Genomic DNA, 25014 nt, shown 5'->3' with positions numbered 1-25014 from the left:
GAAAAACAGCTCAGACAAACACGGTGTACATAACAGGGTGCAGAGAAGTGCAGGAAATTAGATTAGTATCAATAATTCTTTCCCACTTTGGTAAGTTTATTTGTGCAGCTCCTCATCCACATTCCTTGTTGGACTTTCGGCCTGAACAAAAGGGTTACTTGTAGGGAAGTGATAAAGGGCAAATTTAACTGCAGTATTATAGAATGCTTTCTTTTTGCTTATTCAGCATCCATTTTTTTTGGCAGTGTACCAATGTTCTTTTCAGTACTGATTCATACCCTGTTCCTTTGAGATGGTTTGGGTGAACACTGATGAGATCTAATATCCCATGATTGTTGGGTTTTGTGTGTTTTTTTTTTTTTGACACAGATCTCACACTGTTTCCCCCACTCTGAAGTGCCGTGGCCTCAGCATAGCTCACAGGAACCTCAAACTCCTGGGCTCAAGAGATCCTCCTGCCTGGGCTTCCCAGAGCACTAGGATTATAGGCATGAGCCAATGTGCCTGGCCCCGCCTATGCTTGTTGCATGAAATCAATTTTATCAGAAAAAGATAAGCTCTTATATGTTAACTTCATGACGTCCTTGAAGTATAAAGTGTTTAAAAGGTCACTTTCTGTACTTTTTAGGATTCAGCAAAAGACTTAAAGCAGCATCAGACATGTGACAGTGCCACTGTTAACAAGAGGAAGTGGAAGGCCTTCAGAGGCCATAGCATACAGAATTTCTTTTAAGTCAAGTTGTAATACATTCTTCGCTAAATACACTGAAATTTCATTGTAGGAGGGAACTATAATAGCTGTCCCCAAGGCTTGCCTATGGCTTGGCTTTTTTTTTTTTTTGCCAACCACAGAAAATTTTCATTTTATGCTGGCCATAACTTTCCACTTAAAACTTTCGACCTACTTCTTTATAAAAACCCACTTCCCTTGTAAAAAAATAACCTCTGCTAAAAGTATTCATAATGCAATTAAAATAGCAAGGTGCTGACTAGTGACGGGATAAGACGGCCAGCTGAGCAGGAGATCTACTTCTCTAGCCATCTGTTGAGTCCTAGAACTAGCGTGGGGATGTGGTGCCCATTTCAGGAGTAGGAACAAAATCACAAAATCCTTTTAAATCATCTGAATTCTTATTACCATATACATCATTTATTATTATTATCATTTTTTACAAAAAATAACTCTGAGTGTAAATCTCAGTTCTGTCTCTTGGACAAGTTACTCGAGCATCTCTCCGAGCCTGTTTTTTTAAACTATTCAACAATAACAGTACGTACTTCATAGGGTTGTTGAGAGATAAGAGAATTTAGGTGAAGACTCTATATTGAGGCCCTTCAGCCAGTCAAGTCCATTTACTTACGGCCCTTCTTATTCCTACAACTTTCATGCCCAGGCTCAAAAAATGGTGCTTTCGTGTTTGGTGTGTGTTTCTACCTGTCTCTTTGATGAGTTCCAAGCATCCTTTGGGTGTACAAGGAATGAAACAGTCATTTAGGTCACCTCTAGCAAGTTTCCCAGCACTGAAAGTTGTCAATCTAAAAAACAAAAGTGATGAACATCAAGAAAACAATAAAGTCATTAGGCATCTTTACTCTTTAGAAAGAGAAATGGTATGCTCCCCAAATAGAAATACATTAGCAATGGAACAATGCAATGTGATACGGGAAGCCAGCCATACTCACCCATCCACATCCTTTTCAGGGGTGATTGCATTGACTACTGCTTCCATGTTAATGGAGTACTCAGAATCCAAAGGTAGCTGTATTATGACTCCGTGTACAGTAGAGTCTTCATTCAAAGATGTAACGCACTTTAATACCTAAAAGTAGTAGGACGCATAATTTGTATACCACATAGAAATCAAAAAAGAGGAGAAACTCACCTTCTAAGGCAAAATCAGGTAGTCTCAGGCCAGGGTGCCATGGTCACCTCTGTAACTCTAACACTTTGGGAGCCTGAGGCAAGTGGATCGCCTAAGTTCAGGAGATTGAGACCAGCCCGAGTAAGAGGGAGACTCCCATTTCTAAAAACTAGCCAGGCATTGTGGCAGGCTCCTGTAGTCACAGCTACTTGGGGAACTGAGGCAGGAGAATCACGAGTTTGAGGTTGCTGTGAGCTATGATGCCACCCTCAGTAGAGTGCTATGGCATCCTAGCTCACAGCAACCTCTACCCAGGACAACAAAGTGAGTGTCTGTCTCAAAAAAAAAAAAAAAAAAAAAAAAAATCAGGTTGTCTCATTTATTTCCCCAGCAGTTCAATTATAGTCCTCTCAGAATATAACTCCCCCTTGAATCCTGAGATTGCCTGTACTATAACACAGAATGTATCTCCCAGGTGCCTGGTAAGAAATCCACCAAATAAAGAAGCTAAAAACTGTAACTTATTACTATAATAGTAATTATTCACATTATGATCATCCAAAATAAGAAATGGACAGCAACATCTAGTAATCTTTCTGTAATAAAGATTGTGCTTATGGTATAATTATGTTCTATAATTTACACCTTACAATACAATGGCAGCTATTAAATACTTGTAATGTGGCCAGAGCAACTGGGGAAGTGAAATTTTAATTTTATTTCTTTTTAATGAAATTCAAATAGCCTCCTGGGGCTCATGGCTACCAAACCAGACAGGGCATCTACAGAACATTTCCATGACCTCAGAAAGTTCCTTCTCTGGGCGGCGTCTGTGGCTCAGTGGGTAGGGCACCAGCCCCATATACCAAGGGTAGCGGGTTCAAACCCAGCCCTGGCCAAACTGTAACAAAAAATAGCTGGGCGTTGTGGTGGGCACCTGTGGTCCCAGCTACTCGGGAGGCTGAGGCAAAAGAACTGCCTAAGCCCAGGAGTTGCTGGAGGTTGCTGTGAGCTGTAATGCCAGGACACTGTACCGAGGGCAACAAACTGAGACTCTGTCTCTAAAAAAAAAAAAAAAGAAAGTTCCTTTTCCCTTCTTTCCCTTTACAGTTCACCCTCCTCCCTATGGGCAACCATAGTTCTGACTTTTTATTTATTTATTTTTTTTTGAGACAGAGTCTCACTCTGTCACCCTCAGTAGAGTGCCATAGCATCCTAGCTCACAGCAACCTCAAATTCTTAATCCTCTTGCCTCAGCCTCCCAAGTAGTTGGGACTACAGGTGCCCACCACTATACCCAGGTAGATTTTTTTTTTTTTGTCTGTTTTTAGTAGGTGGGGTCTCCCTCTTGCTCAGGCTGGTCTTGAACTCCTGAGCTTCAGCAATCCACCTACCTTTCAAAGTGCTAGGATAAGCGGCATGAGTCACCACGCCTGGCTCATAGTTCTGATTTTAATGACCACTGATTTGTTCTGCCTCTTCTTGAACACATAAAAGGAATACATACTTGTTTTTAAAAATGCATATGATTCCAGGCAAAGGACCGGTTTTAATGAACATCACAGGTGATCTGGAAGCAAATGCTACTGCAATCACACCAGGAGCACCAAATGTACATCTGTACTGTACCATGTACAGAGTATTTTTAAGGATTTTCTGGAGGTGGAGTCTGTGAAGCAAGAACCTGAAGGTCTTGTGTAAGCTAAACATGTCAGTCCCCAAAGTTCCACTAAACCAAAAACCAGAGGAGAAAGCACTTCAGCTGCCTCATAACAATCAACTCCTAACAGCTTACCTCATATTCTGTGGCTGTTCTTGGCAATTTAATGTGAATGGTTTTGATCCCAATCTGTAAATGGACATCAAGAACAGATAAAGGATGGGCAGTGCCTGTGGCTCAAGGAGTAGGGTGCTGGTCCTATATGCCGGAGGTGGTGGGTTCAAACCCAGCCCCGGCCAAAAACCACAAAAAAAAAAAAAAAAGAACAGATAAAGGGCAAGAGAACTTGAGATACTGGCCCATTTCTTTACAGAGATAACTAAACGGAACCAGGTGTTAGTCTCCCTTTCACACTTACATCTTCTGAAGAGTTAGTCCCTCACTCACTTCAACTCATTAACCGATCACTTGTTAACTGCCACTGCTGCAATTTCATGCCTTCTATTCACTTTGGCATGTGCTCTTTGGCACGAAAAAAAAGTATTAATGAGAAAAAAAGTCATCCATTTCTGACTTACAAATACAGTAATGTCTGCTATGGGTAATAAAAGTTTTTCGAGGAGGAGCACAAAGGGCACGGGGTGAGAAAGGAGTTGGTGGTGGTGGGGGAGGTGACGGCGGGGGGGAGATGTGGCGGTGGGGGAGGTGGTCACGCTGCAGCTCTAGGCGTTACCTCTTCAGCAGCCTTCAGCTTCACATTTATATAAAGATTGGAATCATCTCTGTCGCCAACCTAGAATAATAAATACATGCAAATCAGACAATTAGGGGAAGGCGAAGTGTACAGAAAAGCTTGTACAGTTTCAGTTTTAATAAAAGGAATGTTTAATCATGTGACTCTTGTTGCAAAGAACTTTCACAGGAGAACAAGGAGCCTGTGGGGGAAGAATGGAGATGTGAACACAGGTGCTGTTGCTGTCCCTCCCCCAAACAAGGCCCGATTTCCACTGCAACCCCCAGAAGGCAAAGGCTATCCACATCTGCACTGGAAACCAAGCAAGGGACAGCACAAACATGGGGTATCAGTTGACATACCAGGACAACAGAGCAGAGGGCTGAGAAACTGTTATTAGGTAAGAAAAACCCCTGAGAGGCAGGAGCATCCAGAGAGCACATTCCACAGCCTCTTCTGCCACCCTCTGGGCAGTGGACATTGCTGGTGCCCAGTCATACCAGGAGGGCAGACCTCATTTTAGCCTACACAGAACAGATACCAACTCGAGGCAAAGGGCAACTGGCTTCCCTCAAGGCAGACGGGAAAGCACAGAGTAGAAGCCAAGTCCTTTGAACCTCTACCCTGTGAACCCTGTGATTCTTTAATCATGAACATATTTATACTTTTCATTATAACCACTTGCTGGTAAAATGTTATCCTGGGAATATTTCTCCATGCTCCAAGGGTTGAAGTTTCTGCTTTTCAAAGTTGAAATAAACCACACTGAGTTTGGTTATGCCCCAAATTGCAGAGGGTATTGCAGAGGGAAATATCACTGGTCCCTGGGCACCAAAGACAACTGAAGCATGACACCTTTCAACAGGACCACAGCCAAGGGAGTCAGTCTTTGAAACAGTATTTAAGGGACCTGGCCTTTGAAACAGCGTTGGTAGATCTTGTCCTGTTGATCGGTTACTGAATACAACCCTCAGTTCTCAGGAACAGGCCTGAAATGTAGTTTTGGTTGTCCCATACACAGACAAGTCTCAGTTTTGTAGCATTTATTTCAATTTCAAGAGCCAAGAGTCCTTTGAGGTGAATTTGATTTCTTTTTCTTTCTTTTTTTTTTTTTTTTGAGACAAGAGTCTATGTCACCCTTGGTAGAGTCCTATGGCGTCACAGCTCACAGCAACCTCAGACTATTTGGCTCAAGCAATCCTCGTGCCTCAGTTTTTCATTTTTAGGAGAGACGAGGCATTACTCTTGCTTAAGATGGTTTCTGAAGGGCCCACCGGCAAATCCTAACCCTGTGGTGGGATGGAGGAGGGGGGAAAAACAGCTACAGTTTAAAAAGACCATTTTTTTTTCTCTAGTTCTAAATGAGTAATTGACCTCAGGTCTTCTGCAGAATGCCAGCACCTTATCTCAAAATTGTAACATAGCAACCATAGTTTTTTTTTGCAGCCAGAAAAAAATAGTTTTTAACAAACTCTGTAGTAACTCTTTAATTGCTGGAAAGAGAGGATTTTGACTGCAACACTACAGTGTTAACTAACTCCCACCCAGAGATGTTAAGGGCAATGGGAGACATAGGGGATATAAGAGAGAGAGAAGATAAAAAGGCTAGTTAGCAGGGTGAGGAAGGTGGGGGCAGAGTCGGTCTTTCACCAAGGGCTGATTCTCAGCAGCTGCCCCTGGGTGAGAGTTGGCCCTGGTGCCCCAGCCACAACCAGGTAAAGCCCGCCCTCCCGAGTCTCACAGCCTCCGGGCGGGGTCAGTTCCAGATAGAGCCAGCCAATCCTAAACCTCCTAAGATACCTCAGTCCCCGTGCCAACCAACGTCCCAACTTGGTCCCGGTTCCCCCCCCACCCCACCCCCGGGAAACCCAAAATGCGTCACACCAAACAGTATAAAACCCACCATCATTTCTACCTTGGGGTCGTCCCCTCTGAGCAGAGTTCTGCTGGAGGTACGGCCCAAGCATGCTTGAATAAAGTCAATCCTTTGTTTTTTGCATGTGTGTCTGGTGATCTCTCAGTGGTGGAATTTGGTCTTAACAGTTTCTAACTCCTGAGCTCAAGCAATTCACCCGCCTCAGCCTCCCAGAGCGCTAGGATTACAGGTGTGAGGTACCATGCCCAGCCAATACACCTATTTTATGAAAAAAGAATCCAACTAAATCATTTAAACTATTGCAGACACTATGTAAGTAGTGTAGATTGAGCATACCTAATCCACAAATCCAAAATCTGAAATGTTCCAAAATCTAAAACTTTTTGAGTGCTGATATGACGCCACAAGTAGAAAAATTCCACACCTGACCTCATATGTGACTGTTATGTGATAAGCAAAACACAGTCAAAACTTTGGCCAGGTGGTGGTTCACACCTGTAAGCCTAGTACTCTGTGAGACCAAGGTAGGTGGATTGCCTGAGCTGAGTTCAAGACCAGCCTTATCAAAAGGGAGACCCTATCTCTACTAAAAACAGAAGAACTAGCCAGGTGTCATGGCAGTCACCTATAGTCCCAACTGTTCAGGAATCTGAGGTAGGAGGATCACCTGAACCCAGGAGTATGAGGTAGCTGTGAGCTGTGACACCATGGCATACCCCGGTGAGAGAATGAGACTATACCAAAAAACAACAACAGGCTGGGCTCAGTGGCTCACAGTGAGTCATCCTAAGCACTCTAGGAGGCCAAGGTGGGCAGACTGCCAGAGCTCACAGGTTCAAGACCAGCCTGAGCCAGAGTGAGACTTCATCTCTAAAAACAGCCAGGCGTTATGGCAGGCAGCAGTAGTCCCAGCTACTTGGGAGGCTGAGACAAGAGAATCACTTGAGCCCAAAAGTCTAAGGTTGCTGTGACACCATGGCACTCTACCAGGGACAACAAAGTGAGACTTTGTCTCAGGAAAAACAAACCAAAAAAAACCTTTGTTCCATGTATAAAATCATTTAAAGTATTGTCTTTGCCACCGCTCTACTGTTAATCTTTGTCTAACTTTTGTATGGCTTTATGTCTTTCAATAAACTCTGAATACTCTTAAAAATACATATACATATATAGTATAAAATTACATTGGGACTATGTGTATGAAACATAAATGAATTTTATGTATAGGCTTGGATCCCAGCATCAAAACATCATTATATATATGCAAATAGTCCAGGAAAACAATTCCAAAATCTGAAACACCTATGGTCCCAAGCATTTCAGATAAGGGATACTTAATGCACACTATCATTCCTTCTGTAAAAGACAGGGGAATCTGTGTGGCTTCATGGGTTGTGATCAGACTTATTTTTGTTTATGAGACAGAGTATCATTATGTCACCCAGACTAGAGTGCCATGGTGTCAGCCTAGCTCACAAGCAACCTCAAACTCCTGGGCTTAAGAGATCCTCCTGCCTTAGCCTCCCAAGTGGCTGGGACTACAGGTGTCTCCCACAATGCCTGGCTTATTTTTTCTATTTTTAGTAGAGACAGAGTCTTTCTTGGCTAAGGCTAATCTGGAACTCCTGGATCTACCTGCCTCAGCTTTCGAGAGTGCTAGGATTACAGGTGTGAGCCACCATGCAGGCTCAGACTTGCATTTTAACAACAACTGCAGTGATGGTCAAGAAGAAAGATAGGAGGTGTCTACATAGAAGCCTAAAACCAGTAAGGAAGCGACAATTGTGGCCCAAGGTATGGGAGCAGTGGGAATCAAGAGGAATAGCTTCTAAGGGACGGTGCGAGAGATGACCTCTGGCTTGGATATGAGGGAAGGTGGTGGTACCTGCCCTGGGATAGAAAAAGAGGTCTGGCCAGGTGTGATGGCTCACGCCTATAATCCTAGAACTCTGGGAGGCCAAGGCAGATGGATAGCTTGAGCTTACGAGTTTGAGAACAGCTTGAGCAAAAGTGAGATCCTGTCTCTAGTAAAAATAGAAAAACTGAGGCAAGAGGATCGCTCAAGCCCAAAAGTTGGAGGTTGCTGTGAGCTATGATGTCACGGCACTCTATCCAGGATGACAGCTTAAGACTCTGTCTCAATAAATAAATAAATAAATAAATAAATCACACAAAAAGAGAAGAGGTCTGAGGCAGAGAGACGGGGTTATGACATGTAAGTACTGTATCATAGGTGTTGACTCCGGTGCTAAAGAACAGAATTAACAGATTCTGCCATGGTTTTGCCAGCAAAGACATAGGAGACCAGTTAATGAACAATCTTTTCTGTTTTCAGATAGTCTCTGTCGGTTGCCCTGGGTAGATTGCCATGGCGTCACAGCTCACAGCAACCTCAAACTCCTGGGTTTAAGTGATCCTTCTGCTTCAGTGTCCCAAGCAGCTGGGACTTCAGGCACGTACCACCTAACCCAGCTAATTTTTTCTATTTTTAGTGGAGACAGGGGCTCACTTTTGCTCAGGCTGCTCTGGAATGCCCCGCCTCAAGCAATCCTCCCACCTCAGCCTCCCAAAGTGCTAGATTACAGGTGTGAGCCATCACACTCAGCCAACCACCTTTACTTGAAAGAACTGACAAGCAGTGATCATCCAGGTTTCAGTTTGGCAAGTGTTTTCTCAAAAATGAATAAAGTAAGCCTGGTATTTCAAGGAAAACAACAAACTTTATTTGTTGCCAATGATAAAATTTGAGTTTTAAGTAAAACTTAGAACTTTTTACCTACCCTACGAGCTTGACAGCTTCTCTATACTTTAAGGCTTTTTTTTTTTTTTTTTTGCAGTTTTTGGCCAGGGCTAGGTTTGAACCCGCTACCTCCCATATATGGGGCCAGTGCCCTACTCCTTTGAGCCACAGGCGCTGCCCAATACTTTAAGGCTTTTCTGACGAGCTCTTTGGTGATATTAATGATTGTGATTTTTTTTATATTGCATAATAAAATGTGTTAACATTTGGAAGATCTGCATAGTTCAGGAACCATTATTTTCCAAATGAGGAATGAAGGCTGTAAGATTTTGATGTAACAAAGTATGAAAGTCTGAAAAGTAACAAAGTATAAAAGTTCAGATTCTACATTGCAACTAATCTTCAGAACCTTTACTTACTGAGTGCTGGTGCAGGTATCAAAGAAAAATAGCCACAAGAGGATCGCCTAAGCCCAAGAGCTGGAGGTTGCTATGAGCTGTGACACCACGGCACTCTACCAAGGGCAACAGAGTGAGACTCTGTCTCAAAAAAAAAGAAAAATAGCCACAATTTCTGGGAAAACCATTAAAAACTTCCTCCCTTTTATAGCTACACATCTGTATGTGACTGGGGTCCTTCACATATTTCTGTCAAACTAGCACACAGCAAGGGACTGGATATAGAAGCCAACGCAGGGCGGTGCCTGTGGCTCAAGGAGTAGGGCGCTGGTCCCATATGCCGGAGGTGGTGGGTTCAAACCCAGCCTTGGCCAAAAACCAAAAAAAAAAAAAAAAAAAAAAAAGAAGCCAACGCAGACCCAGCTCTTTCCTGAGCGGACAGCAGAGTTGCGCAACACGTAAAAACAATGCCTCTCTTTTCACTAAATTCTGTTTTCAGAAAGTTATTTTGCCCAAGTTATTTATGTTAACATACAATGAACTTAGTAAGCATTTTAATGTGAATAATTTTTTTTCATTTTGGAGCAAGAGTCTCACTTTCTCACCTGGGTAGAGTACCATGGCATCATAACTCACAGCAACCTCAAACTCCCCAGCTCAAGAGATCCTCTTGCCTCAGCCTCCTGAGTAGCTAGGACTACTGGCACCCACCACAATGCCCAGCTAGTTTTTCCTTTTCTTTCTTTTTTTTTTTTTTTTTTTGCAGTTTTGGCCAGGTCTGGGCTTGAACTCACCACCCCTGCTATATGGGGCTGGTGCCCTACTCCTTGAGTCACAGGCGCTGCCCTAGTTTTTCGATTTTTGTTTGTTTGTTTCAGTTTGGCCAGGGCCAGTTTCGAACCTGCCACCCTTGGCATATGGGGCCAGCACCCTACTCACTGAGCCACAGGCACCACCTATTTTTTCTATTTTGCAGTTTTTGGCCGGGGCTGGGTTTGAACCCACCACCTCTGGCATATGGGGCTGGCGCCTTACTCCTTTGAGCCACAGAGCCACCCTAGTTTTTCTGTTTTTAATAGAGATGGCGTCTTGCTCTTGCTCAGGCTGGTCTCTAATTCCTAAGCTCAAGCAATCCAACTGCCTTAGCCTCCTGTGTAGCAGCCCGTATAGTCTACGGCTACAAGGAGTGAGAGTTATAAGAAATACCTGTATAGCTCAATAATGGAACACCTTGGTGGAAAGGGCATGGAGAGGGATTTAGCTCTCCTAACAAGCATGTGAGCTCGTGAGATGAAAGCAGTGGTGAATTGGCAATCTCTACACCTGTGGTGTTGTGAGGCACGAGATCAGCCTTATATGAGGGTGGAGGAGAAGGTAGTTGGGGGCGTGAGCATTCTATCACAGCCCTGCTTTCTTTGACCCTGTCTCCTTTCCCGCCTGCAGAATGCCAGCACGGCGTCTCTCTGTTGAAGATTACCAAGCTCTGCTAAAATATAAAATCTATCTATTCTAAGAAGACTGCTTTACTCTCTCTAAGACTCTCTCTCTCCAGCTAAAGTAGATAGCTCTCAGGCACCTAACTTAGTGGTCCGCATCCGGAACCTAGTTAAGCCAAAGTTAAGCTTTGGGCCCTGGCAAGTTGTGTCAGAAGTGAGGTGTGACACTCCTGGAGTGCTAGGATTACAGGCGTGAGCCACCTTACCTGGCCATGAATAAATATTTTAAAAACGTCTTCCTTTTAATTCCCAATATAGTAAACATTAGTGGATAAATCTACACAAACGAAAGCTCCTTGAGTTCTTAAATTTTGAAGAGTGCATGTAAAAGGTCAGTCTAAGACCAAAGGGCAAGACATACTGGCCCAGGGAAAGGATATTCACAGAGCAGAGGGCCAGGATATAGCAAAACATTTCAGAGTTGAGCTGTAGAGGGAATCCTGCAAACAGAATCTGAAAGGGGACAACGCCTGTGGCTCAGTGAGTAAGGCGCCAGGCTCCCTATACTGAGGGTGGTGGGTTCGAACCCGGCCCTGGTCAAACTACAACAAAAAAATAGCCAGGCACTGTGGTGGGCGCCTGTAGTCCCAGCTACTTGAGAGGCTGAGGCAAGAGAATTGCCTAAGCCCAAGAGCTGGAGGTTGCTATGAGCTGTGACGCCACAGCACTCTACTTAGGGCAACAAAGTGAGACTCTGTCTCTAAAAAAAAAAAAAAAAAGAGAGAATCTGAAAGGTATAAGCTTCACAAAAGCTAAATAAATAAATAAGAAGCAGCAGAAAAAAGAAAAGACAAAAATAAAAATGGAGGGAGTGGTCTGCAGAGGACTGTCTGAGGCACTACTGGCAGATGGCGTAAGGAGAACATTCACAGAAACAGACTACCACAATACCTGTAAAACTGCCAGGCCTGGCGTGAAACCCGGTACTTGCTCCTTCATCTGAGCAACTTGCTTCTTCAGTTTCTCCCTTATTTGTCTAAAGAAAAAGAAAAGAGTGGAATTAATAGTTCAAGCATAAATAAGTGATGTAGGTTATTAGATGTACTTCTCTTTTTCATCAAAGCACCTTCCCTGAATGGACATTACCTGGTACAGTGTACCCTGAACCTTCCATAAATTTTCTAGGCCTCAGGTACATGTGGATCTTTTCTAACTCCTGACACCAATTGGACCGAAGGTGTGGCAATAGTTTAAAATGTAATAGTCAATGGTACATTCAATCATGCAGTGAAAAAATGAAAACGTGGGGCTGTGCCTGTGGCTCAAGGAGTAGGGCACGGGCCCCATATACCGGGGTGGCGGGTTCAAGGCCGGCCCTGGCCAAAACAGGAAAAAAAAAAAAAAAAAACAATGAAGAACGTAGACCAACATTTCTGAAATACACTGATCTTCATCTTTATTTATTTGTTTGTTTGTTTAATGTAAGAGTCTCACTCTGTCTTCCAGGCTGGAATACACTGGCGTCACCATAGCTCTCAGCTACCTCCTGGGCTAAAAGCAACAGATCCTGCCTCAGCCTCAGAATAGCTGGAACTACAGGTGCACACTATCTTGCCTGGCTGATTTTTCTGTTTTCTGTAAAGACAACGGTTTCGCTGTATTACTCACTATATTACATCGGCCTTCCAAAGTGCTGCGATGATAGGCGTGAGCCACTGAGCCCAGTTTAATCATTTCCACTCTCCAGGTGCTGTTATGAAAACAATTTGCAGGAGGCTGGGTGCGGTAGCTCACGCCTATAATCCTAGCACTCTGGGAGGCCAAGGTGAGTGGATTGCCTGACCTCACAAGTTCAAGACCAGCCTGAGCAAAATCGAGACCTCATCTCTACTAAAAATAGAGAAAAACTGAGGCAAGAGGATCACTTAAGCCCAAGAGGTGGAGGTTGCAGTGAGCTATGATGCCATCTCACCCTACCCCGGGCTACAGCTTGAGACTCTGTCTCAAAAGAAAGAAAGAAAAAAGAAAACATTTTGCAGGAAATAACTAGCTCTTATCTTTTGCTCAGCCTGCCTTAGTATGACAACAAGGTATCCACATAAAGCTGAATCATTACTCAGTGAATCTCACTCTAAATTCAATATTAATTTATAAAAGAATCTTCCTTACAAAAGAATTTAACATAAAGATCAAAGTATAACCTCTTGTGAAACTAAGGTAATATACCAACACACGCCTTCTCAACACTATAGTAGGGCATTAAGTAAGTTAAATTATAAATACTCAAAATAGCTTAAAGCCAAACCTTGCCCAGTTATATCATACACCTTCAACTTAAGCAAGCTGTCTCTCTTGGAGAACCAGTTTCATCATTTACTCTTCTTCATATTACCTACCTTAACAACACTTGATATAAAAATATGCACAGTCACAGGCATCGCTTCCCTCATTCTAATTTAATTACCTCCACTTCACTTCTCTACACTTTACAATAATCTGGAATAAACAGGCACCAGAGTTGCAAGAAATAGATTATTTGGACTGGCCTAGTAAACCCCAAGAAAGTTGAATGGCACAGTCATGTCCATGACTTAAGAATCTCATTTCTAGTGAGTAACCTTGCTTTTCACATCAATATTCCCTACAATAACATAGTTCAAAAGAAGAATAAATGGACCATTAGACTTTTTTAAAACAGGGATTTAGCCTGGACAGAGACAAGAGATCTCCTCTGAGACAAGAAAACAGGAAATCCTGGAGTTGCCCAGTTTTCACACCCTAGCAGATCCAGCCTCAGTTGCTCACAGAATAACAATCAGGTGTGGAGCTGGGCACAGCCGAACCCTACACAGCGAACTACCCAGGCAAGGTCTAATCCTGTACAACCATTGAGGCACAGCCTAACCTACACAGCCACCCAGAAACAGCCTAACCTACAGAGCCACCCAGCACAGCCTAACCCTACACAGCCATGGGGACACAGCCTTACCCTACACAGACAACCGGGCACAGCCTAACCCTACACAGCCACCTGGGCACAGCCTAACCCTACACAGCCATGGGGACACAGCCTTACCCTACACAGACAACCGGGCACAGCCTAACCCTACACAGCCACCGGGCCACAGCCTAACCCTACACAGCCACCCGGGCACACTCTAACCCTACACAGCCACCCTGGCACAGCCTTACCCTACACAGCCATCCGGGTACAGCCTAACCCTCCACAGCCACCTGGGCAAGCCTAACCCTACCCAGCCACCAAGTCATCTCTTTTGCCCAAACTTTCCCAATTATTCTTTCCAAAGTCCACTACAAATTCCAATTTATTGTATTTAACACACTAGCTCAATTTCAAATCTTTGACATTTCATGACAAAGACAAAAAACATTGATGAAATATATACTAGCAGGGGCCAGGCTAGGAGCTCATGCCTAATAATCCTAGCGCTCTGGGAGGCCGAGGTAGGTGGATTGCTTGAAATCAGAAGAATTCAAGACCAGCCTAAGTAAAAGCGAGACCCTGTCTCTACTAAAAAATAGAAAAATTAGCCCATCGTTGTGGCAGGCACCTGTAGTCCCAGCTACTCAAGAGGCTGAGGCAGGAGGCTCACTTAAACACAGTAGTTTGAGGCTGCTGTGAGTTAAGTGGACACTACAGCACTCTAGCTCAAGCAACAGACCAAGACTCTCTCTTTAAAAAAAAAAAAAAGATATATATATGCATATATACATATGTGTGTGTGTGTTTATGTATAGAAGCCTGAAAGGGACATAACCTAAACAGAAGCTTCTTGTGATAGGCAAAGGAGGCAGCAAAAAACCTACATGATAAAAATTAAGCTGACTGGCTCGAGGCCTGTAGCACAGCAGCTAGCGCACCAGCCACATACACCGGGAGCTGGCAGGTTTGAACCCAGCCCAGACCTACCAAAAAAACAATGACAACTACAACCAAAAAATAGCCAAACATTGTGGTGGGCACCTGTAGTCCCAGCTACTTGGGAGGCTGAGGCAAGAGAATCGTTTAAGCCCAAGGAGTTTGAGATTGCTGTGAGCAGTGACGTCACAGCACTCTACCGAAGGTGACATAAAGAGACTGTCTCAAAAAAAAAAAAAAATTAAGCTGACCATTACATTTTAAAACAACTAAGAGTATGTCTTACCATAAAAATAAGTGAGATGATGGTTATGTTAATTATTTTGATTTAAGCATTCCACATTGTATATCAAATCATCATATTGTACCTCATAAATGTACACAGCTATGATTTAGTAAAAATTAAGTTAAAAAAATTAAGCTGACCATTTAGACAACAAAAACACTGAAATGTAGCACAGGCTTAGAGTAATTCTCAAAAAGTACATAGGCTACACCTTTAGTAACTGATCAGAGAAAAAGCAATAGCATTCACCTTCAGAATGTAGGGCTTTTTTTTTTTTTGAGACAAGGTTTCCATCTGTTGCCCAGGCTAGGGTAGGGTCGTGTCAACATAGCTCACTACAGCCTCAAACTCCTGGGGTTCAAGCAATCCTCCTCCCGAGAGGGTAGAACCACAGGTGCAGGCAACCATGTGCACCTGATTTTTCTTTTTTGGAAGGTAGAGAGAGGGGGTTCTGACTATGTTGCTCAACTTGTTCTCAAACTCCTGGCTTCAAACAATTCTCCCATCTCAGCATCCCAAAGTGCTGGGATTATAGACATAAGCCAACACTCCTAGCTTAGGGCTTTTTCTAAACAAGGACCCAAATTTATCTCCTTTCCTCAAAGGAAGGTTGTGTAGGGCAGCTCCTGTGGCTCAAAGGAGGAGGGCACCAGCCCCATCTACCGGAGGTGCTGGGTCCAAACCCAGCCCTGGCCAAAAACCGCAAAAAAAAAAAAAAAAAGAAAGAATGTAGTAAACCGCAAACATTTTATCGAGTGTTTCATTTATATGTTGTTCATTTTTTGCTTTATTTCGTTTATTCATTACCATTTTTACACTGCTAAAGAATACTTCAAAAAATGTTTAAACTTAATATGTATTTCCTTGTAAAAATAACTGTGATTGTGAAGCCACCTAGTGTTCCTAGAAATACATACATTTCAAATTCCTAGTCATTTAACTCAAAAGACTGAATTGCCTTTTCTTACAGAAAGCAAACTGATATACAGTCAACTAATAACAGTACTTTCTATTATTACATTTAAGAATAAAATATGTACAATAAAAATTATTACAATCTAACCCGAATATTTACTAAATTTGACAGCTACTTCAAATACATAAATTTGAAAGCTTACTGTGGAGAGACTCTTTTATGCTCCATTGGAAATTTACAATGTAAAATCCTTTCATCCAATTTTCTCTAACCTCTCAAAAAACTGAGGAAAAGTATACTGGTTGATATTTATAACATGAAAATAACTCAAAATAGGCTTGGCGCCTGTGGCTCAAGCGGCTAAGGCGCCAGCCACATACACCTGAGCTGGCGGGTTTGAATCCAGCCCGGGCCCGCCAAGCAACAATGACGGCTGCAACCAAAAAAAAATAACCAGGCATTGTGACAGGCGCCTGTAGTCCCAGTTACTTGGGAGGCAGAGGCAGGAGAATCTCTTGAGCCCAGGAGTTGGAGGTTGCTGTGAGCTGTGATGCACACTACCCAGGGCAACAGCTTGAGGCTCTGTCCCCCAGAAAAAAAAAAAGAAAAGAAAAGAACTCAAAATAGTGAAAAATTTTAATGGATCTTCTAATTCTCTGTGAGGGCATTAAATGATGTTCAAAATAATATAATAACAAGTTCTTTTAAGCTTCTGGATCAAGGTTTCGCCAGGTCAGCACTATTGACATTTGAACTTGGTAATTCTTTACGGAGGGTGAGGGTAGGGGGGCTGTCCTGTGCACTGCGGGAGACTGAGCACCAGCTCTGATTTCTATTTGTAGATTCCAATAGCACACAGCCCTGCCTATCCCCCATATGACAAATGAAAAGTCTCCAGACATTTCCTAATGTCTTGAGGTGGAGGAAGGGAAAAACTACTCCCATTTGAGAACCACTAATCTAGAGGAACAAACGAAAACACAGACTAGGTTGAATTAGTGGATGAAAGCTTCATAAAATGTAGCACTTTATTTTGTTTTTATTTATTTTTTTTTTGAGACAGAGTCTCACTTTGTCACCCTTGGTAGAGGGCAGTGGCGTCACAGCTCACAGCAACCTTAAACTCCTGGGCTTAAGTGATTCTCTTGTCTCAGCCTCCCAAATAGCTGGTACCACAGGCACCTGCCACAATGCCTGGCTATTTTTAGAGACAGGGTTTGCTCTGGCTCAGGCTGGTCTCAAACCTGTGAGCTCAGGCAATCTACCTGCCTCGGCCCCCCAAGTGCTGGGATTACAGACATGAGCCAATGCACCTGACCCAAAATGTAGCATTTTAAAAGTGGATTGTAAGTTCATTAGAGAAAGATCAGAAAGAGAAAAGCACCTTCAGAGTCCTGGCACATGCAGCAAAGTGTGGTGGGATCTCAGAACAATCTGGTCCTACCTCCTGTACTCACACCCAACCCAAGGAAGTGGAGGGAAGCAAGAACTCAGATTCAACAAATTGGTGACATTAGGAATAGAGAGTATAGTATTTATCAATTTGTCATTCCTTTCAGATATCCATATTTTTATGCATAATTACAGCTATAAGTGTGTTGGGATGTAATCCAAAGTTTAAAAATAATTCCTCAAGCCAAACAAAACAAAACAAAATGTTTGATCCCCTAGGCCACAACTGTCACCTTCTGCCAGTTTCAAGAGTTAAAAGCAAGGCTGTACTAAGCATAAGGATCTCCGCCCAAACATATGCCAACAGGGAGAGTAGCTGCCAGCCAGCCTGCCAGAGAAGGCCAAGCTATTTGAGTATTACCTAAGCAGAGACCTGGCCGTCAGTGAACAGCTCCAAGGGGAATGTGGAAAAACAAGGAAGATAAGGGATTTCCTTCCACTTAGAAACAGGAACAGGCCAAGAATTCATAATAAGAAAAGCCTTACCTAAGAAAAATCTTAGGTAGAAAAGGCTTAGGTCTAAAACGCTGCTTACTAAGGAATGACTAATCTTTGGGTCCCCAAACCTAAAGGAAAGACTGTTTATAATGTTGTTATTCAATATAGTGAAGGTAAGTTTCTGACAGGCTCTAGCAAAGCCTTTTATAGAAATGCTCCCTTATCTCCTGAGATCCAAAGATATTATTTCCTGCCCAAGCTTGTGGTAATAAACTTTTCATGGGGGTGGGGGTGGGCAATACTAGCCAACCAAGTAAGGTTTGACTTACCTCTATCAGTCAGTCAAAATCAGACTATAACCTCAAAAATGGCATCAGCCTATCTTACAGCAATCTCAAACTCCTGGGCTCAAACGATCCTCCCAAGTAACTGGGCTATAGGCATGTGCCACCACACCTGACTATTTTTTCTATTTTGAGTAGAGACAGGGTCTTACTTTGCTCAGGCTGGTCTTGAACTCCTGACCTCAAGTGATCCTCTTGCTTCAGCATCTCAGAGTGCTAGGATTACAGGCATGAGCCATGGCAATAGCCAAAAATGACTTTCCAAAAAGAGCCACAACTTTGCAATTGTGAATTGTGCTGCTATAAACATTTGAGTGCAGATATCTCTATCATAAAATGTCTTTCTTTTCTTTGGGGTAAATACCCAGTAGTGGAGGAGGGGCAAGAAATGGGAAAATTGCCACCTAATGGGTACATTGCCTGGGTACATTGCATAATCGCTGGGTAAAAGACACAAACAACTACAATTTGGACTTTACCTTTCCAAAAGCAAATTATGTAACTAAATCATATGAATCATATGTGCCCCCATAATAATCTGAAATTAAAAAAAAAAAGGACCAGCTTGGGTGCTTCTCAAACAGATTGGTTAAGTCATTTTCTAACAATGGAAAGCCCACAGGAAGAACCAAAACCAGGATATCTCTAGGTGGGGAATATAAGTTTGCAATTCTTGGGCAGCGCCTGTGGCTCAGTGGACAGGGCACCGGCCCCATATACTGAGGGTGGCAGGTTCAAACCCAGCCCTGGCCAAACTGCAACAAAAAAATAGCCGGGCATTGTGGCGGGCGCCTGTAGTCCCAACTACTTGGGAGGCTGAGGCAAGAGAATCACTCTAAGCCCAGGAGTTTGAGGTTGCTGTGAGCTGTGACACCACATCACTCTACCGAGGGCAACAAAGTAAGATTCTATCTCTTAAAAAAAAAAAAAAAAAAAAAGTTTGCAATTCTTTTTAGCAAGTGACAAGCTCTTATAAGGAAGGAAAACAGAGAAGTCACTTTGCTCTGGAAAAGGTTTCATAAACTGCAAAATGGAGAAGAGTGGTATCTGGGTAGCTCAGGAGTCCTGCCTGTGGCACTGTTAGCCATCCACTCCTTCAAGGTCAAGGATTTACAGGGTGCCAGAAGTTTCTTTCGGTTAATTAATAAGGAAAGCAAACTGCACAATACCAGGGTAATAGCCTTCTGCACTGTAGGTCCAACAGCTGAGGATACAGGGGTAACCACAGTAGCACACAGATTTGTTCTAAGAGCCTCACACATTCTTTTAATCCCTATGGTAACTTCAGGAAACAAGACAGTCATCATCCTCGCTGCATGGAGCAGAAAGTGAGGCCAGCGGACTTTTCCAAGGTCACATAAGCAATCTTTACCCCTTAAACCATTTCCCTACATACCTGGGACCCTCTTCTGGTGTTAAGCCAGCCTAACACTCCTTCCACGAGATTCTTCATGCAAATGGTGAGTATAAAAGGAGACCATACACCCCTGCTGGGAGCCCCACTGCCCAAGTCGCAAACCCCAAACGACAAGGACCTACACTTACTTGCAGGCCACATCCCCTGTCAGGATTTTCGCTGGTGCCATGGACACAGTAGTTGCCCGCCACGTCAGACTCTGCCACACTCTAGCTGCAATACCCCCAATAGCCAGGCTGGGTGGCTTCTTTAAGCATAGCAGAAGGTCCCACCTCTCTGGAACTCCCACTTGCTTTCCTGCCGTGTAAGCCAGCTAGAACATTCGAGGTTCAGATATTTAACTTTTGACCAATCAGCATCTTGGAGCTCACTACAGGCAAATCTTTTTAAGCACAAAAGGGCCTACAGATATTTCATCTACAGGACAAAGTACAAAGCTCCTCAATGTCATATCAGTAAACAAGATGACCTGTCCTTCACTATGATAAACAAATCTTTTTTACAGAAATAGTTCTTCTACCCAGTAGGTAAATGTATAGCTAAATATGTAAGTTCTATCTTTTTGTTTGTTTGTTTTTTGTTTTGTTTTTTAGCCAGGGCCAGGTTTGAACCCACCATCTCTGGTATATGGGGCTGGCACCCCACTCCTTGAGCCACAGGCGCCACCTATAAGTTCTATCTTTATCTTTGATCTGTAGAATAAATTCTAGATTTAAATCCAGCTCCCAAAGTTACAGCCTGGATAACACAAACATCACTTGTTTATTCAAAAGTATTTTCTAAGTACTTCTTTATTAACCTGTCCCAGGGACTGGTCTAACTGCTTTCCAAGTAATAACTCATTTAATATTAACAAACTACCTCAACATACGGACAAGGATACTAAGCTTAGAAAGAGTCCAGCTGAATTACCCAATGAGGAGGCAGCAAGACTGTGTTTACGCTCTGGGGATATTCCACAGGGAGAGCACAAACACATCCGACTTGTCCTGCACTCCGCCAACACAAACACACAGCACCCCTCTCACTGCCCTACCAAGTGGCAAACCATCTGCCTTGTCACAACCAGTCTTTTTATTTTTTATTTTATTTATTTATTTATTTTGCAGTTTTGGCTGGGGCTGGGTTTGAACCTGCCACCTCCGGCATATGGGGCCAGTGCCCTACTTCTCCTAGCCACAGGAGCTGCCCTATACAACCAGTCTTTTTAGAAAGGACACTCAATCAAGAAAAAGGCTGGTTGGGCATGGTGGCTCCCTGGAATTCTACCATTCTGGGAGGCTGCAGCAGGAGAATTTGCTGGAGATAAGGAGTTTGAGACCAGCCTGAGCAACATAGGGAGACCTCATCTCTACAAAAAATTAAAAAGGTAGCTGGGTACGGTGGCACATCCCACTTACTTGGAAGGGTTGAGCCCAGGAGTCTGAGGATGCACTGAGCGAGGAAGAAGCCACTGCACTCCAGCCTGGACAACAGGGCAAAAACCCATCTCACAAAAATAAAGAGAGAAGAAAAATACCATGCCAGGCCCAGTGGCTCATGCCTATAATCCTAGCACTCTAGGAGGCCAAGGTGAGTAGACAGACTGCTTGAGCTCAGGAATTCAAGGCCAGCCTGAGCAAGAGCGAGACCCCACCTCTAATGAAAGACAGAAAACTAGCCGGGTGTTGTGGCAGGCACCTGTAGTTTCAGCTACTTGGAATGCTGAGACCAAGAGGATTGCTTGAGCCCAAGAGTTTGAGGTTGCTGTGAGCTGTGATGCCAAAGCACTCTACTGAGGGCGACAAAGTAAAAAAATAGAAAAAAAAAAAAAAAGGGAAAATGCCACCAATAGAAGGAGGGGGTTGACTCTACCAAATCAACTGAGGGAAAGCCAAAGGAATCACACGAAATGTATATACGGTAGGCCCCACTTTGAAAGCCACACATTATAGAACTTTGTGATTATCTAAAAACCAAAGCGAGGTGTTCTTCCAACACTGCCTAAATAAGGGGTATCCAACCTGCAGCCCAGGATGGCTATGAATGCAGCCCAATACAAAGTCATAAACTTACTTAAAACATTATGAGATAAAAGTTGATTGTTTTTGGTGGAACTTGACTGCACGAGCCTCGAGCATGAAATTTGCAGATGGCTGTGTCATGTCACAATGTCACCTAAATTAAACATGCGTATGTTATCGCTACTTGTACCCATGTGTGGCTTCAGTTTTACTGCAGTGTGTGGCTTCCAGTGTGTTATCTTCCAACTGCAGCTGAAATAACACTATCAGATGTTACGTGTGCTCATGGTGACTTGGCAAGGCAGCGATCATCAGTAATGTTTCACCTGAGCATTGCAGGGTTAGGTGTTTAATGTTATTTGGAATTTGGGTAACCATTCTTATTTGATTATTAAGTGCACTTCTACACCTCAGCAATCGCCCACTGCACTTTTCACCCAACATTGGCATCCGGGATGTAGAAGGTCCCAAACCATGCTTTCTACTTTCCTGTCAATTAATTTTCATAATACAAGTAAATAGAGTTCCTTCCCTATTAGTTATTTTTTATGCCAGCATGGCTTTTATAACATCTCAAAAGGTAACAGAACCCAAAAAACGAAAAATGAAGAAAAATTGTTCAATGAAAGTGGACAGACAGACCACTTTTTTATTGAGGCAAATAGTAAGGCACTCTGCTTAATTTGTAGGGAATTTGTGCAAGTTTCCAAGGACTAATTTGAAAGGAAATTATATGCAAAAATGTAACCAAATTCAATGCATAGAAAGGATTGTCTTAAGGACAAAACAGTAAGCTTAAAAAAGTCTTCTCAACAAAAATTTTATTGAACAGTTACAACTCAGATAGATTTCATTGTAAAAGCTGTTTATGTAGTGGCATATTTAAAAGCAAAAAAATCAAAACCATTTACTGATGGTGAGTTTATTAAGCAATGTATGGAAAGCATGGCAGATATAATTTGCCCTTAAAAAGGGGGATAATTCTGGGCGGCGCCCATGGCTCACTCAGTTGGTAGGGCGCCAGCCACATGCACCCAAGCTGGCAAGTTTAAACCCAGCGAGGCCAGCTAAACAACAATGAAAACTGCAACAAAAAATGGGTGTTGTGGCAGGCGCCTGTAGTCCCAGCTACTTGGGAGGCTGAGGCAAGAGAATAAAACATAAAACTAGTGGGATAATTAACTTTGTATTTGAGAAACTAATGCATCAGGTTCAATGAGAATAGTTGCAATTATCAGTGAGTTCCCAAGGTGGTTATCAGATATCTAGGTTCTAATATTACTGTTAATATGCTTCATTCTTGAAAATAGCTGCTCACAAATGTAGGTGCTGCCAAAAATCAATGACATGAATAAGGCATGATTGTAACGTGAGGGGTATTTGTCTCTGGGAAGATAGTCCAGTAAAGGGGCTAGGTGCAGTGGCTCACGCCTTGTAATCCTAGCACTATGGGAGGCTGAGGCGGATGGACTGCTTGACCTCTCAGGAGTTCCAGATCAGCCTGATCAAGATTCCATCTCTACTAAAAATAGAAAAACTAGCCAGGTGTTGTAATGGGTGCCTATAGTCCCAGCTACTGATGAGGCTGAGGCAAGAGGATTGCTTGTCCCAGGAGTTTGAGGTTACTGTGAGCTATGATGCCACAGCACTCTAGCCTGGGAGCAACAGAGTGATCCCCCAAAATCCCAAAAATGCCAGTACAGAGACATGATAATTTTTCTTTAAGTTGAATGTCAGATTATAGCTCTATGCATTCTGTTTGAAAATTGGCAGATAACATGTTTATGTCAACTAAAAACAGAGTTGCAAATGCACCAAAATATTGATTGTTTTCCCAGAAATCTTGAAATCTGTTTTCAAATTCTTGTTATCAAATTGAAAGCAAGGCTGAATATTTTTTGCTGTTCACAGGACTGGTTAGCCAACGTGGATAAATGCACTAAACTGCCTTAATTTGAGTGTGCCCTAATTTGAATTTTATTTGAGAAGCTGTTATGGTTTGAAACATTGCATTGGTAAGTTGGTTTTCACCTTGAAGACCCATGTTTAACTTATTTAAATTAGTAAAATGCACTAAAAATGGTAAATCTGTAATCTAGTTTTCATCGTCAAGTTCTGGCACAAACTGTTTTTTTTTTTTATAACAAACAACTTGATAACGTGTCTCAAATCATAAAATCTTTTCAACATTTGGCCTTGACTTAGCCATCTTACTTCCAAAAACCAAATAATGGCTCAGCACCCATAGCACAGTGGTTACGGCACCAGCCACATGCACCAAGGCTGGAGGGTTTGAACCTGGCCCAGGCCAGCTAAACAATAACAACTGCAACAAAAAAACAGCCAGGTGTTATGGTGGGTGCTTGTAGTTCCAGCTACTTGGGAGGCTGAAGTAAGAGAATCGCTTAAGCGATTTCTTTACTTCTATAATAAATAAAAAAAAAAAATGCAGTATCATAACTCACAGCACCCTCAAACCCTTGGGCTCAAGTGATCCTCCTGCCTCAGCCTCCCCAGCAGCTGGACCTACAGGTGCCCACCACAACATCCAACTACTTTTTCTATTTTTAGTAAAGACAGTAAAATTTTATTTTACTTTTTCTCCTTCTTGCTCAGGCTGGTCTTGAACTCCTGAGCTCAAGGGATCCTCCTGCCTCAGCCTCCCTAAGCTAGAATTACAGGCATGAGCCACCATGCCCAGCATAAGAAATAATTTCAAAAAACCAAAGATGTTTTCTTACTTAGATATATACATTTTCTATTATTAGTGATCACAAACTTGGGTTCTGCTCAAGGATTTTTTTTTTTTTTTTTTTTTTGGTTTTTGGTTTTTTTTGGCCGGGGCTAGGTTTGAACCCGCCACCTCCGGCATATGGGACCGGCGCCCTACTCCTTAAGCCACAGGTGCCGCCCTCTGCTCAAGGATTTTAAAGACTGAACGGGCAGCTGCATAATTAGGAATTTTTTTTTTTTTTTTTTTTGAGACAGAGTCTCAAGCTGTCACCCCAGCAAGAGTGCCATAGCATCACAGCTCACAGCAACCTCCAACTCTTGGGCTCAAGCAGTCCTCTTGCGTCAGTTTTTACTATTTTTAGTAGAGATGGGGGTCTCATTTTTTTTGTTCAGACTGGTCTCAAACTCCTGAGCTCAAGCAATCCACCCGCTTTGGCCTCCCAGAGGGCTAGGATTACAGGTGTGAGCCACCTTGCTGGCCTTTTTCTTCTTTGTATAATCTTTATTTTTCCCCCTTTGTATATAATCTTTTAAAGGGCATCACCCTATGCCCAAAAACGGGTTTCACCACTACTGCCTGATTCTTCCACTTAGGAGCCTCTACTCACTGCCAGCTTCCAGTGGGGTCAAAGCTATTGACCCTCAAGGCAGTCACTTACTAACTGATGAGCTCAATGGGCCAAGACTCAGGGAGAGTTCTGGTCTGGAGCCCTATTCCCCCTAACAATGGCCTTGAAGTCTGCCTATAGGTCATTTTTACAAAGAATATGCCTTTAACTCCCATAGTTCAAATTGCAACCCTCTGTCCTTCTTACAGTTCTGGTTTTCTCTTTGGTATTC

The 25014-nt window shown here is 43.0% G+C and overlaps 1 protein-coding gene across 4 annotated transcripts in view; it reads right to left on the bottom strand.

Moving 5' to 3' along the window:
• Positions 1 to 25014, bottom strand: part of MTHFD1 (methylenetetrahydrofolate dehydrogenase, cyclohydrolase and formyltetrahydrofolate synthetase 1) — a 73273-nt gene that overhangs the window by 44970 nt on the left and 3289 nt on the right. Inside the window, exons 1-6 of one of the 4 annotated variants that reach the window (XM_053601083.1) lie at positions 19561 to 19767; positions 11657 to 11741; positions 4256 to 4315; positions 3658 to 3711; positions 1684 to 1820; positions 1436 to 1536 (exon numbers count right to left, since the gene is read on the bottom strand). In XM_053601083.1, coding sequence (XP_053457058.1) covers positions 1436 to 1536; positions 1684 to 1820; positions 3658 to 3711; positions 4256 to 4315; positions 11657 to 11704 — 400 coding nt within the window. In that variant the 5' untranslated portion in view covers positions 11705 to 11741; positions 19561 to 19767. Of the gene's footprint in view, positions 1 to 1435; positions 1537 to 1683; positions 1821 to 3657; positions 3712 to 4255; positions 4316 to 11656; positions 11742 to 18173; positions 18320 to 19560; positions 19768 to 25014 lie in introns of those variants that run through there. The other 3 variants (XM_053601082.1, XM_053601084.1, XM_053601081.1) reach the window with 3 other exon arrangements.

This window comes from Nycticebus coucang, chromosome 9 (genome assembly GCF_027406575.1).
Source record: "Nycticebus coucang isolate mNycCou1 chromosome 9, mNycCou1.pri, whole genome shotgun sequence".
Classification (NCBI taxonomy): Eukaryota; Metazoa; Chordata; class Mammalia; order Primates; family Lorisidae; genus Nycticebus; species Nycticebus coucang.
This window is presented reverse-complemented; position numbering and strand designations above follow the sequence as displayed.